Genomic DNA, 22450 nt, shown 5'->3' on the forward strand with positions numbered 1-22450 from the left:
ACATCAAATCGGTATACCACGAGGAAGTCAGAAATTTAAATGAGGGGTCCAATTCAAGCTATAATCCAAATCTTCAAAGCAACTACGATGAGAAAATAAAGCAATGATCAGCAACGAGAAGAAGGAACCAAACTACATACAAATCCATCTCTAAACAATCAGTCATCTTCTGTGTACATTCATCGAATATGCAAAATAACATGTCCAATTTCACTACTAGATAAATCTATTCTGCAGCCGAACAATTGATTTCACTGGTCATTATTTTACAAATATAAATATAAAATTAACCGTAAGTACTTTTTTCTTAAGTAAAAATATAATATGGCTTTCAATAGTTTAATAAAAGTATAAATCCTTCTTCTTTCTGTGCAAGCAATCAAGTTTTACCAAAAAAGAATGGAGTAAACAAGTAGTTCTGAAAAATACTAAAAGCTTGAATGCTTCATAAAAATTTAAAGCTTCTAAAGATAGAGTAACTGAAGAATTAACTTTTGGTTTGATAGCGGTAGCTTTGATAATCTTGTGGGAAGGTGAAGAAAATGGAGAGGAACTTGGCTCTTAGTTGTAATTTTGGTGAAGAACATTTTGGGTCAGGATGATAAAAGGCTTAACACCCCTCATTTTTATTACTTTTTCAAGGAGAGAGGTGCTTTCGCATTTTCTTAACCCGAAATGGCTAGGGAGAAGAAAGGTTCCTTTTTTAGGGTACTCTCAAAAATAGATTCAATAGAGATGAGGTGGAGCCTGTAGCTCAGAAGATTAGAGCAAGTGTATGAAATTACATATATACCCTCAAAAGTTTTTTAAATTTCAGAGGGCAAATGCCTCTTGCCCTACATTGGCTCAATCACTATGCTAATATCAATATCAATTTTGCTACTTTACTTAATTTAATAGTTGAAAGCATGATATTCACTTTTGTAGGCTCGTATAGAGGTTAAGTCAGAAATTTTTTTTGAAGGACCCAAATAATAACGGAGCTACACACTTTTAAATATGTTCAATTGAACCTCTCAACTTTATAAACCTTTTTTTTTTATAAAATATATACAATATATAATATATTTTTAATAATTTCCATTGCAATTAACAACGTTGTTAATATTTTAAATGTTATTTAAAAATTTGAGACATATATAAAAATATTTTATGTTTAAATTATATTATGTAACATAAATAAAAAGAAAATACTCTTAATTTGCAATCGTTATTTTAATATTTTAAGACAATTATAAAATGTCTTGATTGATATATTTTTTTAATATATGAAATAATCACAATTATTACAACTGAAATTAACCAAAGGTAAAATCAAAATACATTTACAAGTGCAAAGAAAGTATATAATAATTAAATTTAAATGTGCTTAAATTCAATTCATTATAAATTAAGGCTCATACGTAAAATTTATATGTAAAATAAATAAAAATTACTTATTTAGATATATATTTATATTTAGAGCTTATAATAAATAAAATTTAACTTAGAATTTACTGTCTATCAATGCATAATAAATAATCAATCATATCATATTTATTACAACCAAAATTTACCAAAAGTGAAGCAACAGTAAATTTACAAATGTAAATTAAAGCAAATTAAATTTGAATTACCATTTCAAATCAAAAGGTATATATTTATTTATAAGCAAAGATTTATTATTAATAATGAAACCTAAAAAGCTTAGTATGAACATTACTAACTATAACCAAGCTAGTAAGTTACTTCAATCCACTCATCTTAGGCAATGGCTGCAAATTGAGCAGGCAAAGAGATGAATCAGATTATAATTAATTAATCTTAATTATATTGCATGCATTAATCAAATAAAAGAACCAAAAGAGAAGCATTTCGTGGAAGCAGAAACCAGAAATCCAGATGACTACTGAGTAGAGGAGCGAGGTCCCACATTATACTCTGCAACTGCTTTGGTCTTCCATGCTTCCATTCCATCCAGTCCAAGCCGAAGGCGGAGGACAAATGATATGATGGTCCAACTTTAGGTTCTAATTACAGTGAATTTTAATAATTAATTTAGACAACTTGTTAATTGAATATTAATTAACCCGGAGACTGATCACTTTCACGTGGAACTTTGCTTGTCTTTTTACCAATTTTCTTTTCGGCATCAAACTGCCCTGCCTCGTTGAAAATTCTTCATGGGTGGGGTCCTATATATAGTCCGATTCGACGTTCTGAGCAGCCTCGCCTGCCGTCTGAAGTAAAATATTTAGCCGTCAACTTGCTGTAAACAATTTTTCTATAATTCCAACTCCAAAATTTGGTGCAAACCCATTTTATTTTTCTCTTTTCCCCTTTGTTAATTCGCAAAATTATGAATATTTGAGGCATTATTTTTTAATGTATTAAATATATTTTATAATTTAATTTTATTTAATTAAGTAGTTAATAGTTGATTTTTAATTTTTAAAATTTTTAATCATTGAATTTAAATGTTTAATAAATAATTTTTAAATTAATTTTTTAAAAATTTAGCAGTTAATTATTCAAAAATTTTAACTATAATAATGAAAATTGAGACTTTTTATCGTCAACTTTTTGACTCTTCAAATATTTGTTAGTTGTCAATATTTAACTATTATTAATCGCCAAGAGCTGAATATAATCATTGAATCAAAAGGATCATATATATATATATCATTTGGTACAAAATCATATTTTGTTTGATATTTATGAAATGTGAAATTAGGGTTTGAAGTTAGGATGTGAAGCATAGAGATGTCAATTGTCACTAAAGAAGTGCCAACAAAAAGTTCTTAGAAAGGAGGAATATTGCTTTACCATCACAGGTAAAAAAGAACTTGATTGAAATGGAGTATTCAAAAGCTCTAAGATGCTTCCCAGGTAAACTCAGTTTTGTTTTGCAGGAAATATTTTTATGAAAAATATTTATTTTTTATTTTTTAATATTTAAAATATTTTAAAAAATAAATTAATAAAAAATATTTTCTTAAAAAATTAAATTATTTTTAAAGAAAGTAATTTTTTTTAAAATAAAAAATTATTTTCTAAACTTTAACAATTTTATTAAAATATAAATACTTATACATGTGTAACATAAATATATATTATTAATTTAATATTATAATTAAATAATAAAAATAAAATATTTTATAAAAAAATAATTTTTATTAAAAATATTTTTTATATATAAATTATTTTTCATAAAATAAATAAAACCTAAGCATAATCCAAAAATGTGACAACAAAAGTTATAGTTTCTATCATGATCATGAATAGCAATACCTTCAACTTTTAGGTGTATATGCAGGGGTCCCATACTATTTTTTTTGTCCTCCTGAGCCACAAATCATTATCATAAGAAGATGCTGCTCCATTGTCAATGGCATGTGATTTTGAAATATTTTGACCTAAACCTACTCCATTAAATTTATATTTTTCCTTGTTTGTTTTACAGGTCAAAACTTCAAAACAAGATTTCTCTATCAAGGTTAATTGTTTCTTTAAGAGAGCAGCATCAACCTAAAATAAACAAAGGAAAATTATTAAAAAGTATTTTATAGTTTTAATACTCTGTAATTAATTTCATTTTTTTATAAGATATTTTTTATATAAAATTAAAGAAGAAAAACTATTAAATTGAAATTTCCTAGAAAACGAGATGACATAAGGTGATGAAAAAATCCCTCAGAGAGTAATATAACTTAAGTAGAAAGTTGTAAAAATAAATAAATAGCAACTAGTAAAACAAACTAGAAAGATCAAAGATAAAAATTAAAAAGTTCAAATTTTAAAATAAACAGAATCCTACAAACTTAAAATTATCTAGAACAGCAGAAAAAAAATGAGTAGGGAGAGAAGTAATAGAAAGTAGAAGCTGGCAATGTGATACAGTTTGTATTTGAAGCTGGCATCAAAGAGCTTGGCTAGAGATAAATGTGAAAACCAATTGATTGAAACCCAAAACAAGGATTAAATTAAAATTAGAGCCGAGCAATAAAATCCTGATTTCTCTCCACACCATTTTTTACTAAAAAATCTGTAATCGAATTCCTTTCACGAAAAGTGAAAAAAAGACACATTGTAAATATGAAATCTTAAATTATCGATGAAACTAAACTCATTTAAGAGATGCTACGGCTTTTTACCAGGAGGTGAGGAGATTCAATTGATGACGTTTGATGAATCAGATTCCACAATCAAATCCAGTCTTGCAATGGAAGGGCGATCCAAAGATAGTTGCAGGGCTTTGATTTAAAACAATTAATTTCATTTGCATGAAAACTTTAAATATTTTAATTTTGTTAATGATTCACTATATAAATATTAAGAGTTAATTTAAATAGCAATAAAGATTCATTCAGTTTAAAAGTTTCAGGTTGAAATTCACATCAATAACATTTTTAATATTCATATATTTCTTATCAATGTTTGATGATGAGAGTGTTTAAATTTTTTTTAATAACAGATTTTATCATTTTAATCACATAGGATAATGGCTTATCAAAATATAAATAATTAAAAAAAAAAGCCTATTTGAAAATAATCCAATAGAAGCGGCATTTTTTATACTTTTCAAAAATAAAAAAACAAGGTTTTTAGGTCTAACTTGTCATCCTAATGGCGTAGTCTGCTTCCACCAGAACCACTACCATTGGCCAGCCAATGAGGTTCTTCATTTGTATGTGAACATCCTTAAGTAGTTCTCACCGCTCTGTTTCTTCTAGATATCTGTTCTCTTGTTATCTTTGTATTTCTCAGGCATTGAAAAAAAAAATTATGGCTTTCATGAGCAAGAAATCTATTTTTCTTTTCTCATTCTTTTTTTCTCTGTTCTCTCTGGTTCTCTTCTGCCATGCAATTGACAGAATCACAAAAGGTCAATCAATCAAAGATGGTGAAACCTTAGTATCAGCTGATGAAAATTTTGAACTGGGATTCTTTAACCCTGGAAATTCTTCTTTGCGATATTTTGGTATATGGTATCACAAGATTCCGGGTCAGCCTGTCATCTGGGTCGCTAATAGAGAGAATCCAATCTCTGGTACAAAAGGGTCCTTTGCTTTCGGTGAAGATGGAAATTTTACAGTTAAAGACGGAAACAATATTTCAGTTTGGTCGAGTAATTCTCCAGTTCCTTCTGTAGACTCAGCAGTAGCAATTCTTGAAAATGAAGGTAATCTCAAACTATTGGGCAGTGACAATATCACTGTCTATTGGGAAAGCTTTGACAATCCAACGGATACGTTTTTGCCAAACATGAGAATTCTGGCTTCATCGGGAGTGCAAAAGAGCTTCAGTTCTTGGAAATCTGCGACTGATCCTTCACCAGGAAACTTCGCCATGGGAGTTGATTCTAACGGAGCACCACAAATGGTGTTATGGGAGAATTCAAGAAGGCGATGGAGAAGCGGGTACTGGGATGGACAAATATTTACAGGAGTGCCAAATATGACATCCATAGCTAATTTCAAATACGGATTTAAGTATATAAATGATGGTAATGGAAATTATTATTTTACGTATAATCCAGCAAATAGTTCTGATTTCATGAGGTTTCATATAACTTGGGATGGATATGAAGAACAGTTGAAATGGAATGAAAGCGAAAACAAGTGGGATCGGATGCAAATACAGCCCGCTAATAACTGTGAACTCTACAATTATTGTGGCAATTTCGGGGTTTGTAAGGCATTAGCTAATCCCGAATGCAGATGTATGGAAGGGTTTGTTCCAAGGAATCAAGAGCAATGGGCAAAGGGGAATTGGTCAGGTGGGTGTGTAAGAAGGACAGAATTGCAGTGCCTGAAGAATATCAGTACAGCAGGGGAAGATGGTTTTAAAGAGTTAAAATGCAATAAATTGCCAGATTTTGCTGTTGTCTATGGGGACCTCTTTGAGGATTGTCAGAAAAGGTGTTTAAGCAACTGTTCATGTAATGCCTTTGCAAGAGTTGAAAATATTGGATGCATGATATGGAATGGGGACTTGATTGATGTCCAGGATTTTGGCAAACCTGGGCTCGTTATGCAACTACGTCTCGCTGCTTCTGAATTTGGTAACTCCATTTTCACTTTTCCTTGCTTTTGTTTGGTTATTAGAATTTCAATAGATGATTATGGTTTCAAATTAAAAAGGAGATAAAAATTTAGGTGCCTAATAATAAAAATCCCAGAAAATTCAAGACATGTTGAGGGTTCTAGTTTGGTGACTTGTCTGTCATGCTAATGTACTGATCAACCAATCTAGTTAACTTTTTCCTACTTCTGTTTATTTTAGATGAATAAAAAGAGAGAACAATCAGAAATCTTGCAACAATCTTGATGTTCTGATTTGGTTGCTTAATGCAGATAGCAAAAGAAAATTATCTGCAGGTGTGATTGTGCTAATTGTTGTGGCTGGAGTGGTCTTCCTAGCTATATCTGTATGGCTACTCTGGTGCCTAAAAAGAAAACTCAAAGGTGAGATTTTCAATTTTCTTGTTTGTTCAGTTAAAGGTTTCAAAATGCATCTCAGAGAACATATTTTTGACTCTTTATACTTACATTTTTCTTCTTTTTTCTCAGCTTCAGTTTTGCCCACAGCTGCCTCAGTTTCATTGATAAGAAAGAGTGAGATGCCATTTTCTGATATGAGCAAGAGTAAAGAATATTCATCGGAGATGTCTGGACCAGCTGACTTAGTCATTGACGGGAGCCCAGTAAATGGTCCTGATTTGCCATTGTTCAATTTCAAATCTGTAGCAGAAGCTACAAACAATTTTTCTGAAGAAAACAAGCTTGGGCAGGGGGGATTTGGTCATGTCTACAAGGTGAGTGTTTATGTTAATCATGTGCATGAAACTTGAAAAGCATAGATTATAAGTACTGAAGATAACCATATATCTTTTAACTTTTGATGACAGGGAAAGCTTCCTGGAGGAGAAGAAATAGCTGTAAAGAGGCTGTCAAGAATCTCTGGCCAAGGCTTAGAGGAGTTCAAGAATGAAATCATACTGATTGCAAAATTACAACACAGAAATCTTGTTAGATTACTAGGCTGCTGTATTCAGGGAGAAGAGAAGATGCTGCTTTATGAATATATGCCCAACAAAAGCTTGGACTTCTTTCTTTTTGGTAGATTCCTTTTACTTTGATGTTTGCTTAAAATCCATGTGAAGACACAAAAGTAAGTTTTCTTATAGATTGCTAATCATTTTCATTTTATTGTGAACACAATAGCAGACCCTGCAAAGCAGGCATTATTAGACTGGAAGAAGAGGTTCAGTATTATTGAGGGGATTGCTAGAGGTCTTCTTTATCTCCATCGAGATTCAAGACTCAGAATCATTCATAGGGACCTAAAGGCGAGCAACATTTTGTTGGATGAGGAAATGAATCCAAAGATTTCAGACTTTGGTATGGCCAGAATATTTGGGGGAAACCAAAATGAATTGAACACAAATCGAGTTGTTGGCACATAGTAAGTATGAATTGTCTATCAGATGATTCATAATTCAGCTCTGTCAAACAATTAAATTAAGCTTAATGTAACTTGTCGCTTCCGAAATTGCAGTGGTTACATGTCACCTGAATATGCAATGGAAGGCCTATTTTCTGTCAAGTCAGATGTCTATAGCTTTGGAGTGTTACTATTAGAGATTGTGAGTGGCCGGAGGAACACCAGCTTTCGTTTAACTGATCATGTCAGCCTCGTTGCTTATGTAAGTACATCTGAAATGTTTTATAGTTAAGCTTACTTTAATGATATAATCCAAATTTTCATGTCATTTATTCTCCATTTATCAATGTTCATCCATAAAAGGTTATTGTTGGTTCATCTCAGGCATGGGACGTTTGGCATGGAGATAAAGCAATGGAGGCAGTTGATCCATCAATTCGAGATTCGTGTTGCGAGAATGAAGTATTAAAATGCATACAAGTAGGGATGTTGTGTGTGCAAGATTCTGCAGTTCAAAGACCAACCATGTCATCTGTGGTGTTAATGCTTGAAAGCAATAATCCAACTCTGCCATTGCCTAGGCAACCTACTTATACTTCAATGAGAACCTCCATGGATACACTTGAAATCGATCTTGAAGGCCAGGAAATTGTATCCTCAAATGATGTGACTGTTACAATGATTGATGGAAGATGATTAACATTTTTTTTTTCCTTTCCCTTTGCGCTATTTTTATATGTACTTCAATTCAATATACTTATCAACATCTGTGTAGCGTTTTTGTCAGTCAATTTTGGACCTGCATCTTGCTTATTACTGTTTTCATACTGGAATTTGTTTCCATTAACTTTTCTATGTGGGTAGCAAGAAATTCCAGAACTAGAGTGACATGGGGTTGAGTTGAAGCATTGTCATTACAGGCCTAGAGAATGAGAATTGCAATTTCTGGAAGCAGAATCTGTGAAACAAAGAAAAGAATTTAATATAAGAAGTCAATGTTTGTTGATCAGCTCAGGACAAAATATACCCATCTCCATCTGTAACATAAATTGCATATGTCTTTGTCTTCGTCCGCCTGATGAATATCAATGGTGTGTTTTGGCCTCTTGTGCAATTAAAAATGATCATATGCAGTTATGGCTGGATCAGAGGAAATGTGGTCAACCAGTGGTCATTCTAAATTCTAAATTCTGATCCAAATGAACTTCATTTATTGATATTCGAACTCGAGACCTCGTAATCCTGGATACGACTTCCATCATTGGTAGTTTATGTTTAAATGTTAGTTGTAACAAACAAACTTTTAAGAGTTGAGTCTGAGCTGTCCTGAGCTCAACTACTCCAAATAAAAGAAGTTTTATTAGAAATGCCATTATTAACAAGAGCTTAAAAGCAGGACTTAAAATTTGCTTTAGGGACTCCCCTGTTTGTAATTAAGGTTGTGCACAATATATTTTAAACCTTCAATTCTAGCTAAACTAAACCCATTTTAATAATTTGACTTGAGTTGACTCTTGATCCAATTTGATTTGACAAAATAAAAAAAAAAAATCTGATTTATTTTATTTTTAAGGAATCAAATCAAATTATAAGCATACATTTCATATATTAATGGTTAATTAATTTTTATAATATTTTCTAATATTATTAAATTCTTATATTGTAAATAATGTTATTAAATTTTTATTTTTTAAATAAAAATTAAATTCAAACCATTTTAAAAATAAATGAAATTGTAATATTTGATTTAATTTAATTTTTATAAATAAATGATTTGATTTAATTAAAAATTATCAAATCATATTTTTTTAGTTTAATTTAAAAATTACTATATCAAATCGGCACATGTACCCCTATTTATAGGTTTAGTAGTATATTTGAAAAATCAAAATTGATCCATTCTTTTTTTTTTTTTCAATTCAGTTTGATTTTAATTATTATTTTTAAAAATTTTAATTTATTAATTCAATAAGAAAAAATCAAATTAACTAATCCGAACGAAAGTTTTATCTCATATACATGTGCATGCAGTCAAATCCTTAATTTGACACTGCCAACCTCTTGAATCATTCTCTCCCTCTGGCCTGAATCTTGATTCTCAGGCAGACAATCTCAGCCCCAGTCTATGTGGGCTAGCAAGAAATTCCAGCACTAGCAATAACATGGGGTTGAGTTGAAGCATTCTCATTACAGCACTATCAATGACATGGGGTTAGCAAGGGAATTGCATTTCTGGAAGCAGAATCTATGAAACGAAGAAAAAAAAGTCAACGTTTGTTAAGGACAAAATGTACCCATCTCAATTTGTAACATATATCACTAAATTGCATATATCATTGTCTATGTCCACCTAATGAATATCAATGTGTGTTTTGGCCCCTTGGGCAATTAAATATGATCATAGGATAAGGCTGGGTCAGAGTCAAGCACAGGGCATTCTAAATTCTGACCCAGAAGACACATATGAGTAAAATGAACTTGTGCTTTGATAGTTTATGTTTAAATGTTAGTTGTAACCAACAAACAATTAATAGTTGGGTTTGAGCTGTGCTGTGTTCGAGCTATGCTGTGTTCAACTACTCTAAATAAAAGAAATTTAAATTCTACCAATGAATTTTAGTTTCATAATGTCAGTAATATTTCAATTCCAAGTTACTAATCTATTATACTAAAAAAAAAAACACTAAATCACAAGACAATTCTTTTCAAGGAACTCGGCAAAATAGCCCTGTAAATTCAGGAGGGGAGGTGCCTCCTCACGAAGAAGGTCACAATAATTAAGCCCAGACGATTGTTTATAAAAAACACAAGTCTCTGCAAAGTCGTAAGAATATATTTTCAGTTGAGAGTCAAATTATTTTATTATTAGAAGAATTATATTTTATTAGGTGATGACTTATTTGATCTTAATTAAAAAGTATAAAGATTTATTTAGTTTAAAATTTAATTTTAAATTTATTTGATAGGCTTATTTATTTTTTTTAATAAAAAAGACACCAATATTGGCAAAAACAGGACTAAAAATTGCTTTAGAGTCTCTTGTTTGTACTCAAGGTTACGCACGATTTATTTTAAACCGTTAATTTTAATTAAATTAATTCCATTTGATAAAATAAAAAAATAATTTACGATTTTTTTTTTATTTTTAGGAGATCAATTATATATACACATATATAAAACAAATTATTTTTATAAATTTATATTTAAATGGTAAATGAATATTTTTTAAAAATATATTTCTCATAAATTATTATTTTAATGTATATTTAAAGAATTTTTATAACGTTATTGATTCTTTAATTTATAAATAAAAATTATATTTAAATGTATAAATTTAAACCAGACCGTAATATTTGATTTGATTTTATAAATAATAGTTTGATTTAATTTAAAATAGGAAACCCATATATATATAAACTTGATCTGAAAATTACTCAAAATCCATTCAGAGCGTTCACCTAAATTCGGCTAAGATTCTATTCATAATTGGAATTGATAGGTTCAATTTCAAGTTAAAACCAAATTTTTGAAAAATAAAAAATTAATGTTAAATTTCACTAAAATCAAAATCAAATTGAAATTGAAATAAAAGAAACCTATCATCTGTTTCCAATCACCCTAAATTTTGAACCTGCATCGCTGATTCCAGCCGGACCCTCCTGTTGGATTGATGGAATCGCAAATCGCTATCCTTCAGAAGCTTTCTTCGGCCCATTGTTCGCAAGCCCAGTCTATGTCCACAGTTAACAGTTTTCCACCATTGATAATAACAGGTCGAGCTCATCAGAAAATTCAATATGCTGAGTTCACGTCCCATTTAACAGATAATAATAATAATAATAATAATAATGCTTTTTGTAATAAAAAAAAAATTAGAGAGAGAGAGAAAACAAAAATTAAAAGAATGCTTTGATTTTGTCCTTCTGCACTCAGGGGCGCTGGACAACATAAGCAGCTCTTCGTTGGTCACGTCTGATCTTCCAAGCCTCCACCACCAGGCCCTCCATGCTCGCCAAGGAGACGCCAATTCAAGCCCACATGCTTCATCACCGCAATCTCTAATTGGTCTTTGGAGCCGAGCCCACTCTCTCTCTCTTCCTTCCCCTCCCTTCTCCGTCACCTTGCTGAGCTGGAGCCCACTCTTTAATAGATGGATGCTGCTGCTGAGATGTCTGATGCCATGGAAACAATTTTCCAAAATGCGTTGGTATAATTGCTGCTGTAGAATGGGTATATGGAGCGGACACTCGTCTATTTGTGGGATGACGATTGGTGCAATCGGAATAAGGTTATTACTCAGGATTGGAAAATCCAATCTTAATTAATATTTTTAGAATTAAAGTTGACGTCAAATTTAATTAAAATTTATTATTAATTATTTAAATTTATTTTAAATATAATAATAATAATTATTAAAAAAATATTAAATATATTTAATTTGATATATTTTAATTAATAAAACATTCATCAACCTCTTTTGATGATTAGGCTTGCCTCAAAACACCGGTGAGGACGGAAAAATGTAGAAATGAACGTGAATAAATTGGATTTTAAAAAATATAAAAAACAAATAAATAAACGTATGAATATTAAAAATATAAAGATATATTTATAGATATATAAATATATTTATAAATAAGCTTGTGTCAACTTTCCATCTGGTCCATGGAGCTCTCTTAACAAGAGGTTCAGTACGTAGCTAAAGAATAGAAGAAGGCTCCAATTGCCGTTAAGGAGACCAGGAAATTTGCTCAAAAGGCTATGGGAACGATGGATGTCAGAATGGATGTTAAACTTTATATAGTATTAATTTTTTTTATTATTATATTATTAATTTTTATTTTTATTTTTATTCATTTCTTTGCACGTCAGTTACAAACGCCTATTTTTGTCAAAAGCCGGACTTATTTGAGCCGGACTTGTTTGACCTTAAATGGATACTTCAAGACTTTTTTGGCCTGCAAATGATTTCACCCATCTTCCTCCATTGGCCATCACCAAAAGCCAAAGACCACGGAATCAGATGTGAAAGGTTGACCGCTTGAACGTTTTATGCACACGCTTGCGCCTAATAGTTCCCTGTCCGAACGCAATTTGCCAGAAAGAAAAATCCAAGGTCCCACACTCCCACTTACTAAGAAACAAGCTACATATGGCGTATGAAGTCCAGTCGACGTGAATTGTGATTTGTGGGGTCACTGCGCATAAACAATTCTTTTGTTTTTTTCAAAGAAACCCAGTAACAATTCAACATCATGGAATAGTAAAATTGCTCAGAAACCCACTTCGCGGATAATTAACTAATAAAGAGTATATAATATTTCAATTGCTTGGAATAATCTCTATCTTTTGTTATTTATATTCTCATCGTGTCATTGAAGATGGCAATAGCATTTTAGGAATCAGATGGGTAGAATAGAGTTCTTGGTGAAATCTAGATTTTTGTGTTTCTTCTTGTTCAATTCGTCATCATTTGCATATTGTTCTGTAATTTATAACATAACTACAATCAGAGCTGTCTCACCAGAACAAACTCTCAACTCTCCACGTCAAATTTTTGAGTTAGGTTTCTTTACTCCTAATAATAATTCCCATAATCAATATGTGGGAATATGGTTCAAGGAAGTTTCTCCTCAGACTCTGATTTGGGTGGCAAACAGAGAGAAGCCAGTTACAAACTCATCGGCGAGTCTCACGATTGGCAGCGATGGGAATCTGAGGCTTCTGGATGGGGAGCGGAACTCTATCTGGTCGACTAATATTTCTGGCCAATCGAATGATTCAATTGCTGTACTTTCGGATGACGGAAAGTTCATTTTGAGGAACAGTATAACAGGAGAGGATCTATGGGATAGCTATCAGCTTCATAGCAATTCTCTCTTGCCAGGCACTTGGTTGGCCTACAATGAGACAACTGGGGTGAGACATACTCTCACTTCCTGGAAAAGCGACAACGATCCATCTATTGGGGATTTTACTTTTGGTGTAGTACCGCAGACACCGCCACAAGGGTTCGTTTGGAAGGGATCGAAACCTTATTGGAGAAGTGGGCAGTGGGACAAAAGAAAGTTCATTGGGATACCAGAAATGGAAGTTTATTACCAAAGTGGACTCACACTCATAGAAAGTCTTCAGCCGGGAATTGCTTACGTCAATCTTAGTGTATTTGGGAACTGCAGTCACTCGATGTATGTGATCTCACCAACAGGAGTTTTAAGGTTATTGTGTTGGGTGAAAGTGAGGGGCTGGTATGCTGGTTGGGAAGCACCCGCCACTCCCTGTGAAGTTTATGGAGCTTGTGGACCTTTTGGGGTTTGCCAAAGATACGAACCAAATCTAACTTGTAGATGCTTGAAAGGGTTTGTGCCAAAGTCAGATGAGGAATGGAGCAAACGAAACTGTACAAGAGGCTGTATCAGGCAAACCGAATTAAGTTGTGGAGGAAACACAAGTTCCATTAACACACAAGGAGGAAAACAAGATGGATTCTTGAAGATTGGTGGGTTAAAACTTCCAGATTTGTCCGACTTCTTGAAGGTTTTTGATGAAAACGAGTGCCACCAGCGTTGCTTGGATAACTGTTCCTGCTCAGGTTATGCATATGTAAATGGGATAGGGTGTTTGGTTTGGGCAGGAAACCTACTGGATATGCACGAGTTATCCTTCGGTGGACAAGATCTTAATCTCCGCCTTGCACATACAGAATTGGGTGGAAGTAATTACACTTGAGCGACCTGTGATTTTTTTTCTTCCATTTTATTCTTTTCTTACACAGCAATTGCCAATTGGGAATATATAAGTATCGTTGTTATCTTATAGGTGACCAGAAGGCCAAGGTTAAGATCATTATCAGCGTCACTACTGTTTCAATTATCCCCCTCATTGGTGCCATGATTTATTGTTTCATGAAGTGGAGAACCAGCTTAAGGGTTAAAACAAATGGTATGAAACTGAGACGCCGCTACTTTGCTGATGTTAGTTGAATTTATTATCATTATTTCTCAAGATGGACAATCTCAGCCAGATAGACTTAATTTTGAATTTTCGATTGAGACGTTCTTATGATTGTATAGGAACCCTCCAATTACAGGACAGCTACACTAGTTTTGATATAAATGGCCAACTCCCTAGAATGTGACCTCTGTATTAGATTAACTTAGATTCCAATCGAGACAATTACTCCCTTAGTTACTCAACTTTGTGAAATGAATACGAAATCAATGTGTGCCAGTAAGAAAAATAATGATGGAATCAATGCTGTTGTGCATTTGAAGATACTAGGATTCTATGGTCACTAATTCGACCCACTTCCAAAACAAATTAGCTTTTTGCGGTTTCAGCAACTCTAGAACTCGCCCAATGCAAGAAGAAAGAATTACAAAAAAAAAAAAAAATTTAAAACAAAAAAATGAAAGAAACAGAATTCTTTAATTAAGAAAATTTATTTTAAGTTGTCCTCAAAAGGTTTGATAGCTTATAGTGCTATGAAAGCCAAGCTTCATGATTTGAATTTTACGCTTACACATGGATATTAAAGAAACCCAAGCACGTTGATTTTGGCAGCTCCAAATGACACTTCAAGAGAAAATTCACAACCAATCATGTGGAGACGCCCTTCAGAAGATGAAGATTCAGTTGAGCTGCCTTTATTTGATTTCCATAGCATATTACTTGCAACCAACAACTTTGACATAGAGAACAAACTCGGGCAAGGAGGCTATGGTCCAGTTTTTAAGGTAAGTATTTGCATTTTTATCCTAATGCAAAAATGTTTTACTTCTCTAGAGAAGATAAAACGTGCACAAAGGGTTAAATTGTTGGGATTATATAGGGAACGCTACAAGATGGGAAGGATGTGGCGATTAAAAGACTTTCTAGTAGCTCCAGTCAAGGCATAGGAGAGTTCAAGAATGAAATGAAGTTGATCTCCAAACTGCAACACAGAAATCTTGTCAAACTCTTAGGTTGTTGTATTGAAAGGGAAGAGAAGATATTAATTTATGAGTACATGCCCAACAATAGCTTGGATACTTATCTATTTGGTTTGTTTTGGCATAACTTCTCTTTTGATATATTTTTTTTTTGGTTGATTTCTTATGATCTCTTTATTTGTGATGCATGTAAATGGAACTTACAATATCCATGTAATCCTTGTATGCATTGATCAGATCTAGCAAGGAAGGCAAAGCTTGATTGGACTAAACGCTTTAACATTATAATTGGAGTTGCTCGAGGACTTCTTTATCTCCATCGTGATTCTTGTTTAAGGGTCATACACAGAGATTTAAAGGTCAGTAATATTCTTTTAGATGAGAAGATGAATCCAAAAATATCAGATTTTGGATTGGCAAGAATTTTTGAAGGCACACAATATTTAGGAAGCACTCGTAAAGTTGCAGGAACAATGTAAGCAATCTATCTTACCAAAAACTTGAAAATGCTTGTATTTTCAAGATAGCTAGTAATGTCATCAAGTAAACATAAAGTACAAGTACTAAATACTAAGATTTTCTTATCAAATACAGAGGTTATATGGCTCCAGAATATCTGCTTGGTGGTATATTTTCAGAGAAATCTGATGTCTTTAGCTTTGGAGTTTTGATTTTGGAAATTGTTAGTGGTAGGAAGGCTAACAGCTTCAACTATGATGGACAACACATGAGTCTTCTAGCTTATGTAAGTGAACACTAAGGATCATCTCAATCTGGTCCTTTTTTTCCCCTTCAAATAATTGGAATTTCATTGCTAAAAATGCAAATTGTTACAGGCATGGCAATCTTGGCTTGCAAGCAAGGGTGTACAAATGATAGATGAGACATTGGCGGACTCATTTTCCTCATCGAAAGTAAGCAGATGTGTGAATATTGGACTTCTTTGTGTACAGGATGATGCTGCTAATAGGCCAAGCGTGGCAGCCATAGTTTCTATGCTAAGTGGTGAAAAAACAAATCTTCCTGAACCAAAACAGCCTACATTTACGTTTAAAAGCATCTTTAGCAATAATTTTCTATCACAAATCAACTCTACATGGTCTATAAATAATATCACTGAATCAATCATTGAACCTCGATAAAAGCCAACTTGTAGTAGAAACAGTTGCATAATCTGTTGCTTATTCAGTCCGTATGTTAGACTTGATAATATTTTGCTTATCCTTGCGTTAAACTTTAGTTATACCAACTCTCACATCATTGAGTGTACAAGTAGATGAGAAATTCATTATCAATGATATTGGAAAAGTAGGAGATATGTCATTCAGTCATTCTCAATTGAATTTGTGCCATTAGGTTGGTGAAAAGGCCAAGAAAATCTTCCAATAATTTTATTACTTTTCATTTATTCTGTTTAACATTACAAAGAAATATTTGTCTTCTAATATATGGCGTTTCCAGTTCAAAAACATGCATCTATCTCTTTCCTTTCATTCATTATATAAAAGAAGAAAGGGAAGGAAAAAAAAAAAAAAGTAAAAATCCTTCGATTCACCCTGATTGTTAAGATTGGTTCTTGGAGTATCATCGATTCTTTCAGGGAAATTAGTTTCTATGGCCACAGATAATACTGTCCCTCTAATCAAATTTCGAGATGTATGAGACATTAATATGATATTGTGAATTTTATTAGTTAATAATTTTAGATATTGAACTTTTTGAATTGGCAAATGTCCTCATCCTTATCATCAAAGCTGACATAGAAAATAATTCAAGGTCTTAGCTAGATGTTATTAATGGGACTATTGACAAAAAATTTTGGATTTAGTGTTTGAAATTTCTCTTCAAATAATTAGTTTTATTTTTAGGTAATTACATTTTTTTCAAGTTGGAGTTTTAATAAGAATTTATTCATTAATGGGCCGTTCTAGGGGATTAGGACAATAATTGTGATTAGGCTTCAAATCACATAGGCCGTCAGCCCATTTTATGGGTTGTCCATGGTGATTTACTAACGAAAGATGCTAATTTGCCATGGATCGTATCATGGAGACTGCCACTACGCGCTAATTATAACATGACCTCCATCCACTTGGATTCTAGGCGTTTGAAGTAAATTAGGGGGCAATAAATTATTTAATCTATTTTATTTTTAAAAATTTTTTAATATGCGCTAGCGTTGCTCATGGACTTCCACTAGTGGGTACAAATCTGCGAGATAATAACAAGAACATAAATGGATTTATTTGGCAACTTCTTCCATATTTAAGTCAATGAAAGGCACCGGCAAATATGGTATAGAATTATCTAAAAGAAGTGGCATACCTACCTTACGATGGAGGCTATGAGCAACTTATATAAGGCTTAGATGGGCCTTTTTGGTACAAAGAATGTAAAACACGATAGATTTTTGTTTGGAAGAATCCTAATAGCTAGGAGTGGTATTTGACATTCCAAACAAAAGAGATTGTTATCTCCTGCATTTTATAATTAAGTTTGTTGATAGCTGAAATTAATGGGCAATTTATTAAGGCGAATGATTATTCTTTCTTTCAGTGATTTAATTCACCTTAGATATTGACGCATTTGCTTCGGCAAAGAAATGCTCTTAAGGAGAAGGTTACAGAATTAGAGGATATTAAAAATAAAATCACTAAGAAATAGATGTAACTCAGTGAAAAGTGCAATAAAAATAATAAACTGATTAATAATTTGCATAGCAAAATTAAACTGTTGACAAAGATAAAACAAAAAATTGAAAGATAAAATAATTTATTTGAAGAAATAGTTGACTGTGTAGAGAAGGAAAAAATTTATTTGACTTTATTTTGTTCTGTTTTTAGGGTTGTATTATGTTATTATGCATATGTATAATAATAATGAATAAACTTTGTTAATATATAGTAGTGCATTTGTAATTAAGAATGCAATTTTAGAAAAATTTTCATACTAATTAATTAATAGACCTTTCAAAACTAATAGAAATTTTCTTTCAAGATAAGTGTAATAATACATCAAAATTAAAAAAAAAATATCTAAATTAAAACTATGCAAATATTTAAAAAAACACTTTGTAGTTATAAGTATTTAAGAAAATAAGATGTATTTTTATTTACCAATAGTCTTTTGTTTTTTTCTAAGCAAGATTTGAAATAAGAATCAGGTATAATATTTATTCTCCAAAACTTTTTATTATTCATAATTTTTTAGAAAAATTTAAATTATTTCTGATAATAAAAAATTAAATATTTTTTTAAAACTTTTTATTCTTATAGTAAATTCTCTAATTTTTAAAAATTTAACTTGATTTTAAATATTTATTATTTTTAGTGAATGATAAAAATTAAAATAAATTAATAGACAAAAATATAATATACCAATTGACTGAGAGAGAGATCAATAGTTAAAATTATACTATCTTAATTTATTTAAATCAATTATAACTATGAGTTTGAAAAAAATTAAAATTAAGTCTTTAAATTGAATAGTATTATTTATTAATACTAAAATTATTTATGAGTTACCGTACATGATTGCAGGACTCTTTGGAAGTGTATATTGGGGGCTTGCGAAACAAGTTGAAAAGTTGAGTCAAAGAGCCAGAGGGAGAAAGGATGACATGTGGAACAGAAATTAGAATTAAAATAAAATAATGAAATTATTGGACTTAAGGATTTTAATCTATATTTTGATAATAATAAATAATTTATATGCTACTAATCTATTTTAGAAGTGTTTATGTTGAGATTATAGGTCTCAAGTTCAACATTGAGAAATTGCTTCAAATCAATATTGAAAAAGAATAAGAAATTTAAGCAAGGATCAAGAAGACACTATAATGTAAATTTTTCTTTTATCTTGTGAATTTTAAATGGTTGGTTATGATGACTCAAGTTTAGATTTCTCTAAATTTGTTAGTATCTCTATTTTTAACTTTTTCTTGACTAAGGGGAGTAAAATGAAATTTTCACTCTTGAGAAATGCAAATTTATTTTTGAAAGTGTTTTCATTGAAAAATTTATCAAATTAGCTTTTCAACGATTTATACGGATAAAAAATATGAGTTCAAATAAAAAAGTTATGAGTTTGTGAATCTCTAAACTTTTTAGTGTTTCTATTTTTAACTTTTCTTGACTAAGAAGGAGTAAAGTGAAATTTTTACTTTTGAAAAATCCAAATTTGTTTTTGAAAGTGTTTTCATTGAAAAATTTATCAAATGAGCTTTCCAACAGTTCAAACAGATCGAAAATCCGAGTTCGGGTTAAAAGTTACGAGTTTTTGAAACCTAAGTGCCCTTTTGTTTAGAGAGTACTTTGGCAGTCGAAAGTAAAAATTTCAGCAGCTGAAGTTCACTCTTTAAATGATGGTTTTTTTAGTGTTTAAACCCTTTTTGTTCAGAGAGCATTTCAACAGCCAAAAGTGGGAACTTCGATAGTCAAAATTTACTTTTTGAATTGTGTTTTTTGGCGCTCTAACCTTCGGCAGCCGAAGTAAAGAACTTCGGCAGTCAAGCCTAAGAACTTCGATAGCCAAAACTGAGTTTCTAAAATCAATAAAACAGAGTTTTGGGTGGTTGAACGGCTATCATTTTTTTTTGTCAAAGCTATATATAGAGGTCATTTATGATTGGAGAAAAAAAAACAACTAGTTCTTGAGAATTTATTGTGTTCAACATATTTTTTCTTTTTTTACTATAATTGGTTATTGAGAGCTTGATATTTTGAGCTGTAATTTATTTGTTCTAAGAGTTAGTTTAAGGTTGTTGTGAATATTTATTGTCACTTGAGCATGATAGAGCATTAAATTGCTCTTGTAGTGATTGTAAGGGGTTTATTTTTCACCCAAAGAAGAATTTTAGTGGAGTTAACTCTCAAAGTGGGTCTTGAGGAGAGAACGTAGGCTTGTGATAGCCAAACATCTAGAAAATATATTGTATTCTTTCTTTCATTCTCTTCTATATCTCACTTATAAATCTCCACCTATTCTTCGAATTTTTTAATTAATACCCAATTCACTCCCCTTTTGAATTGCTATAAGGGACAATAAAAATAAATTTAATGCATTCAATACATTTATTCGATTTAATTAGGGATAAAATCATATATATTCCTATTTTCTACTATGTTTTAAGGTTTTATTTACTTTGAAAAAAATAATTTATATATAGAATATTTTTAAAAATATATTTTTTATGAAAATATTTTATGTTATTTAGTTGTAATATTAAATTAAAGATATGTGTTTATATTATGTATGTATGAATATTTTTATATTTTAATAAGATTATTAAAATCTTAAAAAGAAAAATGAAAATGATTTTTTTTAAAAAAAAAATAAGTTATTTTTTTTAAAAAAAAATAAGTTATTTTTTTTAATTTAAAAAATATTTTTTATTGATATTTTTTCAATAAATAAACAGAGCCTAAACGTTACATTAATGATGTGAGATGTTATTAAATGCTCGCTCATGAAGGAATTTGCGGAAGGAAAAAGCTATTGGATAGGCACATTAATGCTCAATAGAAATTTCTTTCATGCGGTTCTTTCTTTCTTGCACTTCTTTAATTGTTCCAAAACAGACAAGAATATGACTTTTTAATAATTTTTTATAGTACAGTTTTATAATATTTTGGTTGTATTATGAAATAAAGTGAAAATAAGATAATAATTTCATTCTGCAAATCTAAAAGAAGCATCTGACCTTGGAATTGCAATTTCTAAGTTAAAAGAAAAAGTCCCCTAAATAAATCCTACGCCTTCACCTTAAAAGCTGGAACTTGATGAGTTATTAATGAAGAAATAGAATGATGTAGAACTATAAACTTTCATGAACAAATATTATTAATAACAATATAATTATAATAGCTCAATTAAAATAATTAAAACTGTAGCTACCGTCTTGTTTTAAATAATAATAATAATAGCTCTGTGTTTTTCTTCTTGCCTTTTCGTTCGTTGAATACCTTGGGCTTTGGTTTAGTTCATTGAGTATAATCCCTTAATGAGTGATGATACTAAAATTCAAAGAAACAAGTCACATATGGCTTATGAAGTCAAGTCGATGCCAATTGCGATTGTGGGGTGATTGCGTACAAACAATTCAACATTATGGAACCGGTGAAATTGGTTGTGGCCACAAATAAAACACACTTGTTTGACAAGAAACTGAAGAATGTGAAAGCTAAGGAATATTTACAGTCTAATTCACGTGTTCAAAGGTTACGAAATTCCTAGTTCCAGCTTGGGCCAGCCAGTCTCTCAGTTTATTGGTTTGTCTACCGGTAAGAATCCCCTTACATTCCTAAAGACAGAAAATCATTGGCCTACTTCATCTGACTTCTGCAATTATTGCCAGAATCTCCCATTAGATCTCTTCACTTCCCCTTATTTATAAGCTCTATTAATGGGGAAGACTCTGATTCCTTAAAAGTTTTGACTTCATTAGCGCCTGGGTCTGCTGCTCCCATCAAGATCAATCATTTCTTGGAATAATCTCGATTTTTGCTGTTTATATTCTCATCATGTCATTGAAGATGGTAACAGCATATTAGGAATCAGATGGAAAGAATAGAGATCTTGGTGAAATCTAGATTTTTGTGTTTATTCTTGCTCAATTTGTCATCATTTGCGTATTGTTCTGTAATTTATAACATAACTACAACCGGAGCAGTCTCACCAGAACAAACACTCAATTCTCCTAGTCAAATTTTTGAGTTGGGTTTCTTTACTCCTAATAATAATTCCCATAATCAATATGTGGGAATATGGTTCAAGGAAGGTTCTCCTCAGACTCTGATATGGGTGGCAAACCGAGAGAAGCCAGTTACAAACTCCTCGGCGAGTCTCAAAATTGGCAGCGATGGGAATCTGAGGCTTCTGGTTGGGCAGCAAAACTCTATCTGGTCGACTAATATTTCTGGCCAATTGAACGGTACAATTGCTGTTCTTTCTGATGACGGAAAGTTCATTTTGAGGAACAATATAACAGGAGAAGATATATGGGATAGCTCTCAGCATACTACCGATTCTTTGTTCCCAGGCACATCATGGTTGGCCTACAATGAGACATCTGGGGTGAGACTTACTCTCACTTC

General features: G+C 31.5%; 2 protein-coding genes across 5 annotated transcripts; both read left to right on the top strand.

The window, feature by feature from the left end:
- Nucleotides 1-4612: 4612 nt before the first annotated feature.
- On the top strand, nt 4613-8532 carry LOC110666055 (G-type lectin S-receptor-like serine/threonine-protein kinase B120). 4 transcript variants are annotated; one of them, XM_058130355.1, is made up of 8 exons: nt 4613-6043; nt 6336-6446; nt 6552-6796; nt 6890-7100; nt 7206-7446; nt 7540-7687; nt 7810-8076; nt 8290-8532. In XM_058130355.1, exons 1-8 carry the CDS (start codon nt 4765-4767, stop codon nt 8311-8313), a joined length of 2526 nt encoding a protein of 841 aa, XP_057986338.1. In that variant the 5' UTR covers nt 4613-4764; the 3' UTR covers nt 8314-8532. The 4 variants fall into 4 exon arrangements, with proteins under 4 accessions (XP_057986338.1, XP_057986339.1, XP_057986336.1 ...); XM_058130356.1 differs by having other exon boundaries at nt 8294-8532; XM_058130353.1 differs by lacking the exon at nt 8290-8532 and having other exon boundaries at nt 7810-8278.
- A 4231-nt stretch (nt 8533-12763) lies between these two features.
- Nucleotides 12764-16764, top strand: LOC110652493 (G-type lectin S-receptor-like serine/threonine-protein kinase At1g61390). The gene is made up of 7 exons (XM_058130357.1): nt 12764-14140; nt 14245-14367; nt 14989-15161; nt 15257-15467; nt 15594-15831; nt 15951-16101; nt 16193-16764. Exons 1-7 carry the CDS (start codon nt 12832-12834, stop codon nt 16496-16498), a joined length of 2511 nt encoding a protein of 836 aa, XP_057986340.1. The 5' UTR covers nt 12764-12831; the 3' UTR covers nt 16499-16764.
- Nucleotides 16765-22450: the final 5686 nt, after the last annotated feature.

This window comes from Hevea brasiliensis, chromosome 11 (assembly GCF_030052815.1).
Source record: "Hevea brasiliensis isolate MT/VB/25A 57/8 chromosome 11, ASM3005281v1, whole genome shotgun sequence".
Classification (NCBI taxonomy): domain Eukaryota; kingdom Viridiplantae; phylum Streptophyta; class Magnoliopsida; order Malpighiales; family Euphorbiaceae; genus Hevea; species Hevea brasiliensis.